The sequence below is a fragment of the Curcuma longa genome, chromosome 8 (assembly GCF_044706935.1).
Source record: "Curcuma longa cultivar G26 ecotype Majalengka, Jawa Barat chromosome 8, ITB_CL_G26_1.1, whole genome shotgun sequence".
NCBI classification, from domain to species: Eukaryota; Viridiplantae; Streptophyta; class Magnoliopsida; order Zingiberales; family Zingiberaceae; genus Curcuma; species Curcuma longa.
The window spans coordinates 8,689,662-8,708,847 of record NC_133868.1 but is presented as its reverse complement, the minus strand read 5'-3'; the positions used below and the strand labels follow the sequence as shown (position 1 = coordinate 8,708,847).

At 38.0% G+C, this 19,186-nt stretch overlaps 3 protein-coding genes across 4 annotated transcripts; 2 read left to right on the top strand and 1 right to left on the bottom strand.

The window, feature by feature from the left end:
- The first annotated feature begins 77 nt into the window (after nt 1-77).
- Nucleotides 78-7,386, top strand: LOC141833685 (uncharacterized). 2 transcript variants are annotated; one of them, XM_074721172.1, is made up of 5 exons: nt 78-907; nt 3,361-3,502; nt 3,575-3,700; nt 3,765-5,489; nt 6,786-7,386. In XM_074721172.1, exons 1-5 carry the CDS (start codon nt 81-83, stop codon nt 7,125-7,127), a joined length of 3,162 nt encoding a protein of 1,053 aa, XP_074577273.1. In that variant the 5' UTR covers nt 78-80; the 3' UTR covers nt 7,128-7,386. The 2 variants fall into 2 exon arrangements, with proteins under 2 accessions (XP_074577273.1, XP_074577272.1); XM_074721171.1 differs by having other exon boundaries at nt 6,783-7,386.
- A 383-nt stretch (nt 7,387-7,769) lies between these two features.
- On the top strand, nt 7,770-15,976 carry LOC141834126 (uncharacterized). Its single transcript, XM_074721577.1, has 10 exons — nt 7,770-7,845; nt 7,937-8,138; nt 9,896-10,021; nt 10,183-10,335; nt 11,204-11,333; nt 11,878-11,919; nt 12,049-12,384; nt 12,505-12,556; nt 13,837-13,914; nt 15,558-15,976. The coding sequence occupies exons 1-10, from the start codon at nt 7,781-7,783 to the stop codon at nt 15,634-15,636; spliced, it is 1,263 nt and encodes a 420-aa protein (XP_074577678.1). The 5' UTR covers nt 7,770-7,780; the 3' UTR covers nt 15,637-15,976.
- Nucleotides 15,977-16,575: 599 nt separating this feature from the next.
- LOC141832795 (uncharacterized) lies at nt 16,576-17,272 on the bottom strand. Its single transcript, XM_074720177.1, has one exon. It carries the CDS (start codon nt 17,265-17,267, stop codon nt 16,674-16,676), a length of 594 nt encoding a protein of 197 aa, XP_074576278.1. The 5' UTR covers nt 17,268-17,272; the 3' UTR covers nt 16,576-16,673.
- Nucleotides 17,273-19,186: the final 1,914 nt, after the last annotated feature.

Genomic DNA, 19,186 nt, shown 5'->3' with positions numbered 1-19,186 from the left:
GTCCCTATATTTATGGCAAGATAAATACTAACAGTCCTCAATTTCTTCCCCTGCGCGTGATCGCTCTGTTCCTTCCTCCCATGGCGGTGGCGCCCCCGGCCTCGGAGGTGGTTCCGGTGGTGGACCTGCGCCTTCTCTCCCAGGCGGAGATCCACTCTCTCGCCCTCTCTTGCCCCAACGCCTACGACCTTCGCCGCTCCGACGACGTCGTAATCCCCAAGATTGATCCCGCTATCTTCAATGAGAGCGCTGGCAGCCGCAAACAGACCTACAGCCGTTTCCGCCTCGCCCCTCACAATCCAGACCCCGCCTCACCCTCCACCGTCGCCAGCCGCCGCCCACGCGGCCACTTCTCCTCAACTTCCTCTTCCGCCGCCGCCGCCCTCGAGCCCTCTTTCGCCGAAGCGGGAAATGCCGACGATGACGAACGAGGGCGCCAGGAGAACCTCAAGATCATTTCCTACCTTCGCCAGCTCTTTGCCGGGGAGGAAGCTAGTCCCCATACCCTACCTACCTCTACCAGCGATCCAGCCCAGGGAAACCTAATTAGCATCGACGGCAGTGACCCGCAGAATCCTGATAAGGGTAACCGCGTAATGGTTGTGTTAGAGGATGAAGATCGTGAGATCTTGAATGGAAAAGGTGAAGCTGTGGATTTGTTAGCTTTAGGCCAGAAGGTGGATCCTTTTACCGAGGTGCTGAGGCAGAGGACGATAGGTCTGACGACTGAGCAGCAGCTTCTGGACTTCATGAGTGGATTTGACGGACAGTGGGGGAGCCGGAGGAGGAAGAGGAGGATTGTGTGTGCTTCAGAGTTTGGTGATCACTTGCCGAGGGGATGGAAGCTGTTGCTTAGTCTTAAGAGGAAGGAAGGTGAAGTCTGGGTGTATTGCAGGCGATACATCAGGTTTCTTCCTCTGTCTCCTTTGTTCCTTAATTGCTGTAACGATCTTAGTATCGTTTGAACACATCATATGCCAGAAACTTTTGATCAAACTGATGAACAATAATTTCTTAACTTGAAATATTATTTGACAATTTTGGGGGAAATGGTTTGTGTTTGTTATTCCTTGATGAATCGTACAGTATGTATACATTGGTATCATCCCTAAATAAGGATGTGAATGCACGATACATGATAATTCACAAAGTAGGGGAAAATTTATCAACAGAGTAGTAAAAATATGTTAGAGTAATTGATAGGATTCCATGGGTTGGATGATGGGATATGATGATTTTGTTTCTAGCTGTTAACATCCCCTCAAACTGGAGATGCCTCACGCAGATTCAGTTTGGTCTCGAGAAAATGAAGCCAATCCTTAGCATCTGATTTGACAAAGTGATTTGTCATTTGTACCTTAGTGATACATATTAAAGGTCAAATGTATTGTGTTGATAATGATATCAAATAAATGGTAAGCACTTCAACATGCTTTGTTATTTCATGAAATATGTCACTGTGTAATAGATATATTGCATTTTCACTGTCATTGTGTACTAGATATATTCAACTTATCAGTAACTTTTGGGTTCATGAATAGACAACACATTAGATAAGTGATAGTAGTAGTCTTAAAGGTGTGTAGCAAGATTACCATGAGTGCCCTAGATGACATTTCTTATTGGAATGTTGTTGGAATTGCCGTGAAGAGAAACCTGGAGAGATCTAGATTGCTTCAATTGGTTTACTGGTTCATTGAGCTTCTCACTGATAAATGGGATAAATGGGCAAGAAGTGCTGTTTTCAAGAAGGTTGTGTGAAGAGTGAAATTTGTTCCTAGAATGCAACATGCATGTGCAACTTGTTAACCTTGGGATTATAAGAAGACTTTTTTTATAGATAACTTATCTCACTCGTATTTAGGGAGGACAAGAAAAGCGGTGTCACCATAGAGCTGGAGGTGCCTATAGTTTGGTGGAGAATTAAAGAGTCTCACAGAAGGAGAGTTGTTAAAGAGTGGAAGAAGGTAAGCAGTCTATGACAGAGACAACTATACTTAGTGCCTTCTTTTTTAAGTGGATGAGGAAAGAAGATATAAAATTTCCAACAAGATGCAGTGCTTATGTTTAATGACTCGGTTTTGTTATGGGGATTCTGCACATGATAATTGAAGGAGCATAACGTTTTTATAATAATTTTGCACCATAATTGCATCAAAATATTTTAATTGTTTGCCACAATTACATGTGAATCATAATGGACAAATCTTTATAGACGAAGAAAAGATTTAGGCTATCATGCATGAAATAAATCCAAATAACCTAAAAAAACATTGATAAGAAATCATTAATAAAAGTGATATAGTACTTTGCACCTCCCTTTGAGAGAGTGAGTGCAAGGTCCCAATATTAGAGTGAATAATATCAAGCGAAGCTAAAATTTCTGAGTAACTAAAGGTGAAAGGTTTTAGCTAGCTCACAATTATTACAATTAACACTATTAAGATCTTTTCCTTGTTTTTACCTGAAGCACCTTTATTTGCTAAATGTGGAAGTTTTGACAAAGAAACATGACTTGGATATTGATGACAATACACAGAACTAATGTTATTAGATCAGGAAGGCAAAACTAGTTGCATACTAGGGCCAGGAGGATCGATGAGTCTCCCAATAAGGAACATGAGCCCAAACTTAGGTCCGATGCCAACTCATCTACTTGTCCAACAATTCTGTACAACACAACAATTTGCACTTATAATGACATATTATCAACTTGACTTGCTGTCAGTACTCATCCATACAGTCAAATTAATCTTCCAGTTATACTTGGAGTATATTGGTTTAGTAATCAGAGGACCTGAAAAATCTCTTCATTTCTTCCCTAATTTAACCTCTTAGCTGCATAATCAATGTTACACAATGAACATGCATACTTAAACACATTATTCTTATCGGCATATGCATATATCTGTTTTTTTACTGGTTGATTTTGATATTCTTCTAATTTTTATTGTTTTTTATATTATTTACAGCGTGGTGTCAATTGGATACCATTCTAATGAAAGACTCCTGATCTATAGTTATCTAATATTGTGTGGATTTTACCTTACTGTGGTTAAGTTTCTCATCCATATAATATGTTGAGGAGACCTTGCCTGTACATTTTATCTTATCATTAGTTTCTATTCTCGTTCTAACTTTTTGTCACTATCCTTTAGCTCACAAATATAATTAATTCATATTCTTCTCTTAAAATCCACCATAATAATATAGACCTATCATGAGATTTTTATATGCAAATCCTTCTTATATCTAATAATGTTGTTTGACTGTATTGGTAAAAAAATCTATGGTTTGATGTTGAGCTTCATGGCCTTGAAATATTCATATCTATGTACTCACTTTGTCTTCCTTTCCCAGCCCAAGTGGAAAACAGTTTCTTTCCTGCAAAGAGGTTGCAGCATATATATACACTCTGCTTGGGAATCCAAATGCTCTGGTACCAGTTTCTGTTGAAACTAATGTGGGTGCCTCAAGGAATGGCAAGTTAAACACTGACTATGTAAGTGCAAATTGGTCTTCTAATTGGAATGAGCTGTTCGTTTCCTTATTTATTTTATTAGCATATGAACAGGCTGCAAGTCTTGCTGTTCCAGAAAATCTTGTGAACGACAAGCCTGGTTGCCCTGCAGTTGCACCATTTGCCTCTTCATGTTCTGAGCCTGATAGGCAAATTATATTGTATGATGCTCAGAATCAGGTAACACAGGAATCGGTGAAAATGCATAATTTTACTGATCTAATATTAGCATGTTCAAATGCAGAAACAGCTGTCACATGAGCAAAAGAGTGCAAAGAGACGTAAACTAGGCAAACTGGTAGGGGATGGTGTTATTATAAAGGATGGGAAATTTGAATGTCAATTTTGTCACAAGGTCTTTGCCGAGAGACATCGCTACTATGGCCATGTTGGAACTCATGTGAGATACCAAGGTTTGAGTGCTGAAGCACTTCTTGATGATAACTCAAAAACATTTTGCAATCCAGCTCCAGTGGCTGCTCTATCACATGATTTCTATTCAGCTGAAACCCCGGCTGAGAGTTCTACTCCTATAACTGTTAGTGAACCTCATTTTGCTTCAGCAAATATGCACTGTCAAGGGGAAAATCATGAAATTGATTCTAGGAAATCTGAAACTACTAAAATGCCTTCTGTAGTGACTGCTCATGATTTCAATGTTATGGATGAAAAAGATAGTTCATGCGTGAATGGTGAAGTTGCATTTCCTATTATGTCTCACGGAAAGGTTGCTGAAGACACATTAATGACATCTTCTGATAATCAGGTTCATAAAATTGAAGAAAATACAAATGGTATTGTCAAAAATGTGGAAGCTAGTCAGTTCGAGCACGACAAAGCTAGTGATGTGAAGAACATTGAAGTTGGTGAAGTCGCACTACATATTATGTTTCATGAAAAGGTTGCTGAAGACACCCTTATGACATCTGATAATCAGGACAGTGATTATCATCATGCAATTGAAGAAAATACAGATGGTACTGATGTACAAACTGTGGAAGCTAGTCATTTCAAGGACAGTAGCGACGCAAAGAACATTGAAGTTGGTGATATCAATAAGGTTGACACATGTGGTATCAAGAAAATTGATGATCATGATTGCAATGATGATGATTGCCATTTCGGGAATGTTCAATCTAATAGTCTACAGGTCAATGATGTTGACTCCAAACCATGCTTGGACGTAACATATATAGCCCCTAATGATGTGCCTAATATAGCCTGTGAAGCAGCTAACAAAGTGGCCCAATTTTTTCCTGAAAGCATGTCCGTTGATGGCTGCAAAACTAATGATAGTGATCTTATAGGCATTATACCAGAGTCAAATGTTGACGCCACTGACAACATAGCTTTCAAAACAAACAATCCTCTCAATTTTATATTAATGTCTCACATCGATGTAGATAAGACGGTCCTTGGGAGATCTAATGGGAGAGAGATGTCACCCTCTGTTGTCATTTCAGATGCTGAGAAGTGTGGAACAGAGCATAGGTTAGAATCAGAAAACCAGTTGATTACCCTGTCAGCTAATGGTCCAAATTATGCCATTGGGAAAGATGCTACTGATGCACATGTAAGGAATACCGAAGAAAGTTACCTTGTTGAAATGGTAAAATCCTGCAGAAAAAATGAATCGGCCAGTTCCAATGTGTTTACTGTTGGAGATAATGCCAGAAGCATTTTGCCATTGGACTTCAATGCTAGTTATACAAACATGCCATTTGTTAGTAGATCCAGTGGTGATGTTGATAAAAATAGAGTGCGAACATTTGATATTGACATGAAGGAATGCATGCTTGGAGATATAGATGAGCCCAATGTGGAACTAGATAGATGTTTTAATGGTTCCAGTGCTGCAAATAATTCCTTTCATGATAGTGAAAATTCCTTGGGATTTGATTTCTCCCTCGGTTCTCCTTGGTTGCGTTCTTCTGATCATATTCCAGATGTCGACATGAACCCTGATCAGGTAAGACTGATATCAGACCTTATTTCCTAAAGTACATTTAATACTCTTATAAAGAAGAAAGAGCTTCCAATTGGTGGTATCTACTTTTCATATTTAGTTCATTATTAATAAAATCTTGTAATCCATTTATAATAAAGCATACATGTAAGTGTTAATTGACTATTCTAGGCTTCCGTACAAAATGGACAACTGTTGATGGTTTTTAAGATGGGGAATTGCTAAACAGCTTGTTCTTAGGTAACACAAGTTTAAGATGATATAGCATTACTCGACCTGTATGTCATAGGGTTCATCTTGTCATGTGCTATAACTAAGAAGATTTGTTAGGCGGAATGCAGTCTGTTGGGGTGGTATTATAGTAACTTATGTTTAGAGAAGCTCAACTGCGAAAATTTTTACCTAGTATGATTGTATTTTCTGCACCTGGCATTCAATTTTTCCTGGTCGCCAGTCTGCCTTTCCCTTTACTATAAACTCGAATGTTTGACAATATTTATGCATGTAACCTGGATTTTTCTTTTTTGCAAAGAGAAAGTGAGATTATATATAATCTAAGTGAAAACAAAACCCTGCCAGAAAGCATGTGGCCAAATTTCTTGAATATCATTATGTCAAGCTATAAATTGGCTAGCGTTCATAGCATGGTTTGCTGACTAGCGAACACCTTGATTCACTGCATTAACAATACTTATCAAACTAGCCACATATAATCATCTACAATAATCGGCAGTTTAGCACTTCAATATCCACTATGATGCACTGTTCTTCCAGGTGTTAGGCTTGTCTAAGACCCTACTTGATCATAGTTGCCTCACATTAAAACTGAGATGAGCCAGTGTTCAAGCATCAATTTCCTTGTGGTTTTAGCCAAAAAAAATTTCTGCTATCGCTCATCTATATTAATCTTCTTCAACCTGGGCCCCTGTGGCTTCTATTTGTAGTCATAATAAAAAGCATCTTATGCCCTTCAGATTATTTAGCTCTGAATAGCTGAAGGTAAATGCAACAGCACTTAACGAAAATAGAGTACATGACTAAATAATACCTTCAATACCAGTCAGAATCCTGGTGAGCCATATAATACCAAATGGTGAGTGCAGTTGAGGCTCACACCACATCTCTGGATAAATCCCTTGCTAGTTGATAATTTCAAGACAGGAAATAGTAAAATTTATGAAACTGTTCTCGACTACTTCTGTTCAAAGTTTCTTCAATTTTCTCCTGTACAGATACTGTTACTGTGTTCTGATAATTTTGTGCCCTTGACATCCTGCTTGAAACTCTTTATTTTAGCAGAATGGGGAGGATCTCAATGCTAATAGCCAGAAGTCGTCATCCAGTTTTACTCAGCTGACATTAAGCACAGTTGAAACTTCCGAGTTTGATAATTTGACCAGACAAGATTCTATTCCTGCACAGCCACCTATTGAATTGCACTATGAGCCCGAACTGGACCATGCTTCCGTTCATTTAGGCTGGGACATTTCCTTGCAAAACAGCATGTACGAGCTGACATCCGTTTGCGTTTGGTGCGGCAGAGAGTTCCGCCATGCATCATCTGCTGCAAATTCCGGTGAAGCATCTGATACACTTGGGTTCATATGCCCCACTTGCAAAGCAAAGATTTCAGGTCTCTAAGCGTGCTAAAGTAACTAAACAAAGCCATCAGTTGGCAAATAGCAGTCAATAAGTTCCGACTTGCCTCAGCACTACCTGTTATACAAGCATGAAGCAACAATCTCCTGGCTTCTCTTATACAAGCACTGCCTGTTCTTGCCCCCTCTCTATTCGTCTGCATTCAGTAAACCAGCACCACTTCTTTGATGAAACTATATCTTTTTAGGGCATTCGGATACTTGTTCATGTTAACTGAATTAATGTTTTCTTGCAGGTGCTATCAGAATCTTTCCTTGTGTTTGCTATAATGATTTATAGTTAGACGTGAGGAAACCAAAAAACAATTTAAAAAATTATTAAATGATATGAAAAGTGATTTTAAAAATTTGTTTTTAGTGGAGTTAATAGCTTAATAAGAATGTAGTTAACCACAAATAGCCAATTGAGGACAGAAGCAACCAGGGTTCACCAGGGTGACCTTAAAATTAGATTTAATTGAGCAGGGGTATTGCCATAATAAATCAAAACTATAAGATCCAAATGATAATTCGAAATCTATAAGGTGTAAAATGAATTTTAAAACTTAGGAGGCTACAGTGGGCAAAGTGGAATTTTTCTTAAAGAGTATCTGGTCGAAGCTGCCCGATCAAGCCAATAGGCCGTCAGCGAAGGGCATGGCGGAAAGGGCCAAAAAGCGGCCGCTTCCTCCCGAAGAATTTGATCCGCCGACAGCACCGGCGTAGCTTTCCCCTTCGTTTCTCCCTCAAATCATTATATTAGAACTTTGATTCTAGTGTTTTCATTGATTCTGGATTGGACGACGATCACAGGCAGAGGCAGGCTAGGTTTCCAAAGGGCAAGAAGGCGAAACGTGTGGCCGCCGACCGAATCCTCGATGGGAACGGCGAGGACGAGAGCTGGATGGACCCCGATCTCGCTTCCAGTGAGCGTGCCCAGCGCCGGAATAAGATGCGAGAGGACGAGGTCCTGGGTGATCAGTTGGACGGCTTTTCCGGCGAAGTGCAGTACGAGGTAACGGTGTCTTTTCTTGTCATTTGACTAACTGAAATAGTTTGAAAGGAAAAAAAACAAATATTTGTCATGCATTCTTCTCTTTGTGTATCGTTTTTTGTGGTAGTAACTTAAAATGTTTGGTGGTCTTTTCTGTAGACTTATGGACTTGGTATTGATGCAAAGAATTAGTTTATGACTTCATTTTTTGGAAAAAAAAAAGTGTTTCTTTGGGATAAATAAAGCACAAATTTTAAAGGAAAGTAGCTTTCCGTTGCTAGGATCATTCAATTGGAGAGAATACTCAGCATTCATACAAGGAGGTTGTGTATGGTCGACGGACATATAACTGGCTTCAACTTATCCTGTTGTGTGTCTCTAAGATTGTAAATAATTTGGGATAGCCAAGATAATTGGTTGTGTTAAAAATAACCTAGACGAGTTGTTTTTTTGGATTTCCAATATAAATATAAGACAATTATGGGAATTATATCCTCTATAAGTTGATTAAATACAAAATGTTTATGTGCATTCTCGCACAATGAGTTTTGTGTATTCTCAACTTTGTAAGCAATTTAAGATTTTGGTTTAGATGGCTTATTCGCAACAATTGAATTGTTCTAAATCTTTTCCACCCTAGGAGATTGTACCTCATTTAGCAATTAACACTTACCTTTAAACAGGAAACTGTTATGTGGCTGTACCATAATTAACTAAACTTTGAAAATCTTGGTTCTACTGATATGAAGTTTTACATCTATATTTAAAATCATTCAGAGGGTGTGAATAATCTATTTTGCACCTGAGAGAAACATAAAACATCTTTTTTATGTAGCTCAATATTGAATTTTATCATGCATACCAATGCCATCTTCTTTGGCTGCCATTAGTGTTTTCTAGTATCGTTTTAGCTCTGCATTATTCTATCTGTGTTGTTACAAAGGAGTCTTATCATAGTAACGCTCTGCTACGTAGATATATGAATGCCTCTGATATTTGCATGATTCATAATGCATACTAAGTATTTTCGTACCTGTATATTCAAAAATTGTGTTATAAACAAGAAGTAAAATTTCATAGTCTGCCACCTGAAATGGCCAGCACATATCATTCCAGCTAAAAATTAAAATGCAAAACCCTTCAGGCAATGATTCTCGACTCTGGAATACTAACTGTAGTGAGATTATTTTCATATAATAATGCAGAAAATCCTCAATGAAGAGCCTTGGCGCAACTTTGATTCATTTCCACTTGAATGAAACAGTGTCTCAGTCATATCATTTCCTATTTGGTAGTGCTGACTTTGAGTCATTTCCACCTGAATGACCTGTGTTTGAGTTACGCCATTACCTATTTGCTATTTGAGGATAACGCCATCGCCAATTACATTCATTCTTTGTGATACATTGGCAAGAGCCTTGTGTATCGGTATCCCATTTTCATGGACCCTTCGGTGAAGATATTTCAGGTGACAAGTATCATATCAAAACCTACATCTTTTTGCTATCTTTTTCTATAACTCCCAACTAAGATCTACATATTGTTTGCCTGCTCTTATGCTCCTAGTGAGAATATGATATTTTGTTTGTGTTTTATCAAATCAATCTTTGCTAAAAATATAATTTTTGTATATTGCCTCTTTTTAGTTATGGGTTTTTTATCTTCTCATAATGATTCAATATATTCAGTCTTGTCACTTGTGTATTGTTTTGTTACTCCCTGGTATTATTCAGTACTGTTAATTAATTTCATACTTTCTAAATGTGATTATGTGGCAGGATAATACTAACTTTGAAGATGATGGCATTCAAATAGAACCATTCAATTTGAAGCAAGAGAGGGAGGAAGGTTATTTTGATGACAATGGAAATTTTGTTGAGTATGCTAAACAAAATGAAATCAAGGTGGTGTTCCTCCACTGTTCTCTTCCTTTCTTTCCCTTATTTTTTCCTCCCCCCCCCCCCCCCCCCCCCCCCCCCCCCTCCCCTACTCGATTCCCTTTTTTGTATGAAATAAACTCTGTTATTTTGAGATGTTACTTGATGTTTGTTTGTGGTTGATTTAGGATGCATGGCTTGATAGTTTTGAAGTTGATGCCAAGCTGGCAGGGAAGCTTAAGCCAAAAGAATCTGCAGTGGAGGCATATGAGGATTTGTCTTCAGATGATATCGGAAAAATAAAAAGGAGAATAGCAAATTCACTTCAACCTGGAGAAACAGTAAAGTCTTTAATAGAATACTTGCGTTTTGTGGTTTTATTTTACTGCATTTCAGTGTGATGAATAAGTTGTGGAGCTTGCTGATAGCTTGTCCTCCAAATCTTAACTTTATGTGTAACTGAACATGCTCATTCCTTTTTTGCATGCTGTTTGAACTCTATATGCTAAATGTACACGCAATGTTTGGTTGTCATTTTGAAGTATCATTTTGTTAGGTAGGAAGTCAAGAATGAAACCTCTGTCAGATTTACCTATGTCAGTTGTTAATCAAATTTAATATATAATTTCTTACACCCTAGTGGTTTGTGCAATCTGGGTTTTTACACTTGGTCTGCCTTTGGATTTAAAGTTGTTTCTAGTTAAAGTCTTCTCCCATTTTATTTTTGAAGTTTTCTTATGCTATATGTTTCAGAAGACTTCTGCTATTCTCAATTGCTTTTCTTTTATAACTGATGTATTCTTCAATGCTTACCCTCTTATAAGGTTTGGTGTTTCTAGACATCTTAAGTTGAATTAATATGCAGTAACAATATGCTCTATGCATTATTGGAGTGATTTCCTCTGATTGAACAGTTTCTAATTTCTTCTGAAGTCCTAAAGGTCATCGCTTAGCAAATGTTATATGTTAACTCATTGGTTTAGTGGGCTTTGGGTGAGGTATTTGAATGTGGTTAGCTTGTCTCTGCTCTACAAATAGGGGCAAATCATTCCACTGCTCAGGTAGATTTATTAGTTAACACCTTCGAAATTCTTATAGGAAAATTTAGACGTTTAACCTTTTCTTTAACATAATAAGGTTGTAATATAAATGACATCATGTAGTATGTAGGTATCCTGTATTTTATTTAATTTATACTTCCTATGGCAGATAATTCAAGCTCTAAAAAGATTGAAAGGCTCTTCAATGGATAAGAAAGCAAAAATGTTGGAGACCACAAAACAGATATTTGATCAACTCACTGAAGATGCCATGAAACTCATGGAGAATGGAGAATACAGTTGAGTACAAAAGTTATATCCTCTTCTGGTGTATAGCTCAGCTCAAGAGTAGTTGCAGTTTGGCAGCATGGCTTGTGCGGGTCCATTGCTGATTACTTGGCTTGTTGGCATGCATACTATGTTGATCTGCATAGTGAAATGTCAGCTAGTCATTTGCTTCGTCTGACATGTATTGACATGATGCACGTTGTTACTCTTTTGATATCATAGATTTTGACTTTCTCTGACCCATTCGAATGGATATGCTAGTCCTATAGTTAGATTTTGGCTTGTTAATATGGACCAAACAAGATGCTGTGACCTTTTGACATGATCAGTTTTTTTGTTTGTATTGGGTCAATAAATGCTATTAATATATTAGATAAATAGTTAACCACTTAGACAGCTTAAGATTATTGCTTTCATTTAAATTCAACAATATCCTTTTTCTTTTGCGAGTATCTTTTCTGGAAGTCTTGACTGCTTTTATTATTTAATAGATATTCATATGTTATGCCAGGTATATCAATATTAATCTAATTTGTTTCTTTGTATTTTTACTAGATGTTTACTATGAAGATCAGGAGACTTTTGTTCGGGAGGCAGGTTAGTGTGCTACTTATCAATATTCAAATCTTTATGCATTTTCCATTCACGACAACTAAAAAGCAACTTGCTTTGTTTCACAAATATATTATCAGTTGCATTGTAATTATTTCTTATTACTTTTTGCAGAAGGATATGAGCGTTTAGCTCATGCAAAGGTAGACAGATCAAATAATACAAAACATTCTGAACCAACTGATGGGGAAGATATATTTTCTGATAATGTTCAGTCTGGGGAACATCTGTCTTCTATATGGGACATTCATCCTGGAACTTCAGCTGTTACAGACTCTGCCCGGCAAGCATCCCCAGGTGATGATAAGTTTGACATGTTTGGGGATGATGATGATACTACCAATGCGAATCCACCAGTTCCAAGTGCTGTCAGCTCTGCTTCAGATTTTCTTCAAGATAATCAACCTACATCAGGAACCTTTGGTTTTTCTCAAGACTTGGACTCTGGAGGTTCTTCTCTTTATTCTTTTGATTGAAATGAATCAAAAGAATTCGGTGCCTTTATTAGCTAGCCAAGTTCCTGAATTTTCTGTGCAACTGATTTTTTACTCAATCTTCATCACCTTGCAGATGTCAGTTGTGGAGGAATTGAAAATGATTATGTATATGATGAATCATCAGGGTAAGGAATCTGACCATTTTTCTGTGAATCATAGAGTTTTTATTTCTTGATCTTCAATTTGTATCATAATTATCACAAAATATGTTAAGTGATATCATTGATCATTGAGTTACTAGTTCTGTTTTATTTAAACATTTATGGTAATCATGTTTTTTTTCAGCTTTTATTATATGCATACAGTATTAGATAGTATACATAATTAAATAATGCAAATGTATAAAGTAATCCTGCTCTCTCTCCTCCAGATCTCACCCTTATCCTTGCTTCCTCTTCTACTTCCTTCTCTTTCAATCCAATCACTTTCTTTTCCCCCTCCTCTACTCTTCCCTCTACTACCTGGCTTTCTGGTTGAACTGGAATTATTGTTTTTCTTATTATCAAATTAACTTATCGGCTGTTTTTGCTTATTCTCTTTCTGTCATGATAAACTAGATCTTCCCTTGTTAACTAAAAATCTGAACTTTAGACAACCACTGCTATTTTATGAATTCTGCACCAGTCATTTCTTGCTAACAATTGTGTTAACTGTCTACCATCTTCATACACATTCGTTTATATATTTATTATCTTTCCAGCTCGTTGTTGTCTTGTTTATGGTTTTGCGCACAAATGAGTCTTTGTCTTGAAGTCTCAGACATGCTAGGCTATAAATTATGTTAATCTTTAAGATTCATGCTTGAAATAGATTATAGTTTGGTTAATGGAAAGATTTCAATTTCATTTATTTTGGTCGCTATAAAAAAAATATAATTTAGTAGACCATATACTAAGCATGCATTTCTTATTGGTGTTGATATGTACGGTTGTGGTAGGTGAAGGTCACAGTTTTGTTCTCCAGTTCCCAATTCTGTGACTGATTATATTGGTCATGATTGAGAGTTGAGAATATCTTGATAACTTTATTTAATCTCCATTGACTTGATTTTATCATGCCCAGTTTTGTTCTCAACTTTCTAATTCTGTGATTGATTATACATGATTGAGAATATTTTGATGACCATAGTTAGTCTCCTTTTTTTGTCTTTGGATTCTCTTATCATTACCTTCATTAGTTCATTCATCTAATATTCACCGTCGCCATTCTGGTATCATTGTTACTTTAAAGTGGCCTTGTTGTTTCAGTATGCATATACTTTGCTGTGAATCATGTTTTACAATTATTAATTTTGCTTGTTTCCTCGTAACTGTTTTGCTTGTTTCCTCGTAGTTACTGCTACAGTATGCATGTACTTTTATGAGAATCATGTTTTACACATTTTAATTTGCTTGTTTCCTTGCAGTTACTACTACAGTAGCAGCTTGGGCTATTATTATGACCCAACCTCAGGAATGTACTGTTCTGCTACGACTGGAACATGGTAATTATGCCTCTTTCACGTGATGTAGTGAATCATTCTGGTATTCTGATATAGATGAGTGTCTGCTGATAGTGTCAGCTGTGTCCAAGAATGAACCTGTGATAAAAATTGTGTTGATTATTTAATAAACTGCTCCTCTATTCATCTCCTGATGGTAGATGCATCGAGTGCTGTCAATCAGTCTATGATGCAATGACTTGATTGCATAAATTGCAATATCACAAACCAGCACGTTATTCAAATCAGTGTCATTAATTTAATTTCCAGAAATATAAAAAAAAAACATGCAATATGGGTGATCAGCTACTGGAGAAGAACAAAGATTTTATTAATGGAAACATAATTTGGTTTCCAAAAGTTTTTGGCAATGGTTCGAACTGCAAATTTTTTATGCCACCGATACTTATTTTTCCAACAAACAACTGGTTGGATTCCTTTTTTTCTTCCAAAGCCCTAACTGTCACAATGTGATAGCGGTATTGATTTGTGCTCGAGTATGGATTAGTTTCCCCAAATAGGAATTAAAGATGAGATCTTTTCTCTACCAGTGTTTTCTTTATGTTCTTTGGTTTAGTTATATTTTTGGAACAAAAAATGCTTTTAGATATACAAATCTCGTCAGTGGATCACCCATTCAGTTAGGGGAATTTTAGTTAGTTGTAGACCTCTTGGCTCAGATATGTGTGTTAAGGATTGGAGTGAACGTCTGAATCTTTGGCGGTTGCAAAGATGGATCACATCTGATCCAATAATCACTTGGTATTGATTTAGTTGAAATTCATATCTAATTTGACTTTTATCTGAAGCTCCATTTTCATATCCAATTCATATATGGGGTACTGGACAAGGAGAAGCACTAGGATACATGACAGATACTAGGTGACATCAGTAGATATGAATGCTTGAATACAAATACCAAGACTGATGTTGAAGAAATCTAGTTTGATGCCAGGAGGTGGGCAAGGTCATAAGATCTGCGAGAGACTGTTGGTGGAGAGGCTAGTCAACTCGTACTACATGGGTTAAGAGATCAGTAAGTGCTGGCACCAAATAGAGGGAGGCTTCAGAGTACGCTGAGAACTCCTTTGTTCATTGGTTGGATTTCAGCTGTGGTCGATGCTCACATTGCAGGAGGAAAGCAAGGGATTCATCAACATCACATATAGCACAGAGGGTGGTGGCATTACCAGGATCTCCGTTTTTTTCAGAGAAGGAAGAGGAGATGTGCAATACTAGTTGGAAGAGTGGAGGAGCAGGGGATCCTGCACTCAACAGCTGAGTGCAGGATCCCCTGCTCCTCCACTTACCAGCTCTAGAGGAGCTGTAGCCATGCGATGGTGATGGGAGGCAGGAGGCTGTCTGTCTGCTCGTGATGTAGGTGGGAGATGCAGCACTGCCAGGTGAGAGAAACCATGTTATAGAGGAAGGCAATTGTTCGCAGTTGGTGTTATTGTGAAGATGAATTTATGTGCAACTGGGGGTGGGATGCAGCACTGCCAGATGGTTTTTGTTCTTTTAAGGGGGTTTTCTTCATCCTTGTTATGATCCTAGATGGTGTACTCTACTTCACCACCAAAGATTAGTCTATCTTAGTAGTTAATAATTTTCTTTCTTATTACATTTTGCCTGCTCACCTTATTCAGGTACACATACAACGAGCAAAGTGGTACATACACAGAGATACAGAGCTCAACAACAGGAGCTGAAGATTCCCATCCCTAGATCAATTAAAAGGCTGTAAACTTCAATAGTGGTAAATCCACTAGAACATCTAGAGAGCGGAAATGGAAAAGATGATGTAAAGATGCTTACATCATCTCACCCTTTTTTTGGTCATTATTTGTTTTAAAACAAAGCGATAATTACATCTATGTATTCAACCCAGTATTAACCAATGTAGAGCAGTAGTTAGAGTGACTTTGGGGATTATGAGCATGGTATCATTTCCTTTCATCACACTTTGGTTTGCATTAGTTGGTATCACGGTGTCGAATATGTACTGCTCATCTTCTTTTTGCCTTCATGGATATTAGCAAGCAATCATGTGAAAGAAACCTTATTCCTGTTCCTGATCTGCAGAAGTGACACAGCATCGTCCTTTGTGTCTCATTCACTGCCTTTTGCAAATGTACCTACGAACTTTTATTATGAACTTATATTGTTAAATATTCAAAGAAGAATGGCAAATAACAATTGTGTGTTGACGTGTGGCTGCATGATTCACAGAGAAAAAGATGAATAATGTTTTGCCTTTTGCTTGCCTTGTGCAACAAGCTGCACTCAATTATTGCAAGTATTGTTTGATGCAGCAAATTGGATGGTTTTCATGAGTCACAGGACAGAGGAGGAGAGGAGAGGAGAGGGCCCACATGATTGGCCTTCTCTAATGTGGAGATTGCATAGATTTCAATTTCCAACAGATGTCACATAACAGGGGTCCTTTCATTAATATAATATTTAGTATGTTTAATGGAGTCATTAATTACTTGTTTATAGATTAATTGAGTTTCTTTGTGTGTTTCCACATTAGCAAGATGGCTCGAGCATTCTACTTGAATCTTATTTGTAGAAAGTTTTAACTGGAGGTGAAAACTCTAGAAGGTTCTAGGTTCGGGTGAGTTGACCTATTGACCTAGCTCATCTTGTGCATGAAAATTCCTTGATGAATACCGTTGACTTCTAATCAAGCTGCTTCCTTTGACAAACGAAACGAAACGAAATAGAGAAGCAGCAATACATGAAAACATGTGCATGGCTAGCTACCATGCGTTCATTGTTGCTGCAGCCAAAAGCATCTCCTCCTCACTCCCAAATCCCTCAGACTTCCTGCGACCACGTCTCTCCATGGCCACCCTCTGCGTGCTGCTCGTCGCAGAGAATTCCATGGCCTCCACCTTCATCTCCACCAAGAGACCCGGAGTCTTGACTCCGCCGTTCCACTCCGAACTCAACGACCCAAACCTGACGCATCGCCGCATCGACATGTTGGGCGACGCCAGCACCTCCTTCCAAGCAACCTCCGCCCTTCCCAAGAGCTTGGACCCGGAGGAAAGCAAGCTCCTCGTCCTCGGCCGCCGCCGCAGCTCGAACACCGCCGTGTGCGGCTCCAGCAATCGTCCCACTCGGCCCTGGCACTCCATCGCGGCGACCTCATCCCAAACCGGGATGACGGACGGCGAGACCTCTCGAGTGTCCACCCGAATTCTCTCCCCGTTCCCCGCGAAGATGTAGTACCGAACGAAGATCAGGTCGTCGCGGGGAAGGTCGAGGCTGAAGTGATCGGACAGTCGATCGACTCTGATCTCCAATTTCAGATGAGAGAGATAATCGCCGGTGGCCTTGTTGATCGCCATGACGATGAAGATTGGCGTAGGAATGTAATTAATGAGAGGGGATCAGTTGAGTTGGTCTTATATATAATACATACATGCATCTAGTAATGAGAGCAGATAGATCACAGAATGCGTGTGCATGATAGCTAGCTAGCTAGCTAGGTTGACTCGTGGCCTGTGGGCAGTGGAATGGTTGGCTAATGGACTCGTTGGAGGGAGCCATTAACAGGCCAGGTGCATCTGGGGATGACGATAGAATGCATGATCAATCTTGTAAAAAGTCACATGTTGATCATAAACGGTCAACTCCTTAAATTGTACGTAGAAAGATAAATTAGATATACAATAGAGTTTACTTATAAATCTATCTATCTCCTGCCAATATCAACTGTGTTAAATCTTGAGACTAGAATCAAATGCATGATGAAGTGGTGATGCATATTCGCTAGCTAGCTTTGAGGAGGTTGACTACTGTTTGACGGTCGAGGACGTGCATGAACACACTGATCACGATTAATGGTGATCCACTCAAATGCTTCAGTGCGGAATGGCGACGACGTTGCTGATTGGCCTCTTCGTGTTTGACTTGGATGGCCATTTGCCTAGTGGAACCTTACCTTTTGGCGATCGAGAGCATATACATTGGAATTTTGTAAGCCTCCATTAAAATGATTTTAATAAAATTATATATGTGCATTATTGTGACCCATTGACTGAGTTGTCTACCAGAGGTCAACTTGCTCTCTTTCCTGTGGGATTAGGTCAACTGCACGAGCCTTTTCCATGCATTCCACATGCCATGTTTGTCCCCACAAAGTCAACTGTTCTGCTTAAGTTTGTACGGCGAAATGGCTTATAAGTTCATCCAATACACTGAGTGGGTTTTGACAAGAGATGAAGGAGTTCAACCCAAGCCCATTCTAGAACGTGGATTATTGGGTCTATAGAAAACTTATGCATAAGGAATTCATCAGCAAACTATGATTCAAATTATAAATAAAATAAATATTTTAAAAATTAACTTCTATATAAATTGTGATCTGAATTTATTCGATAACTACCTTCAAGATTAGTCAGACAAATTTTATGTATGTTCTGTGGAAGAGATTACTATAGTGCATATGAGATCGTGCATTACGTTCGAACATAACTAAATAAATTAAATCTCATTTTTTTATGTGACACTTATGGTGCATAATTTTTAAAAGATTTAATTTAATATAAAAATTCATAAATAAATTAAATAAAGATAGACAGCTGAATTAAATAAAGTCATTTAATTAAAGGCAAACTTGAAATATGATTAACGAGACTTATAAATGGTATAATAAAACTTGAGTTAACTCATTTACCTTTAAAAATATGTAATAAATTTTATATTAGAATGAGATATAATCTAATTTTGAAAATAGATGATAATATTACTATTTTATTTATTATTATTATTTTTGCATATAGACAATACAATAAGCTCCCATGTATATATATAGCTGATTAAAGTCCTCGAAGGGGACAATTTCTTATTTGATAGTCGGCATCATAGTTTGCTTTTCTTCCTATCGACGACAATCTTTCTTGGCTTTCATGCTTCATACTATTCATGATTCTCAGATTATCAGCTGCAAATCGATCCTCGTCTGGAGCATCCAAGTTCATCCCAGCTGTAAAGAAATACTGGAGCGACGACAATTCACATATAATTTTCAATGGTTTCTTGCTCCATAAATATTCTCGCAGAGTGGAAGACTCTTCGACAGTGTTTGTGGGGCATTCTGCAACTGCAATCTTTAGCTTCGTTGAAAATCTCGACGCAGGCAGAGAAAATAAAAAACCATCACGATTCTGATTGGGGCCTGCAGGGAACATCTCTTTCAAGGCACTCATTTTCCAAGCAATTAAACCGTCTAAAAAGCAAAAGGAATCGATTCCAATTGCAGGAG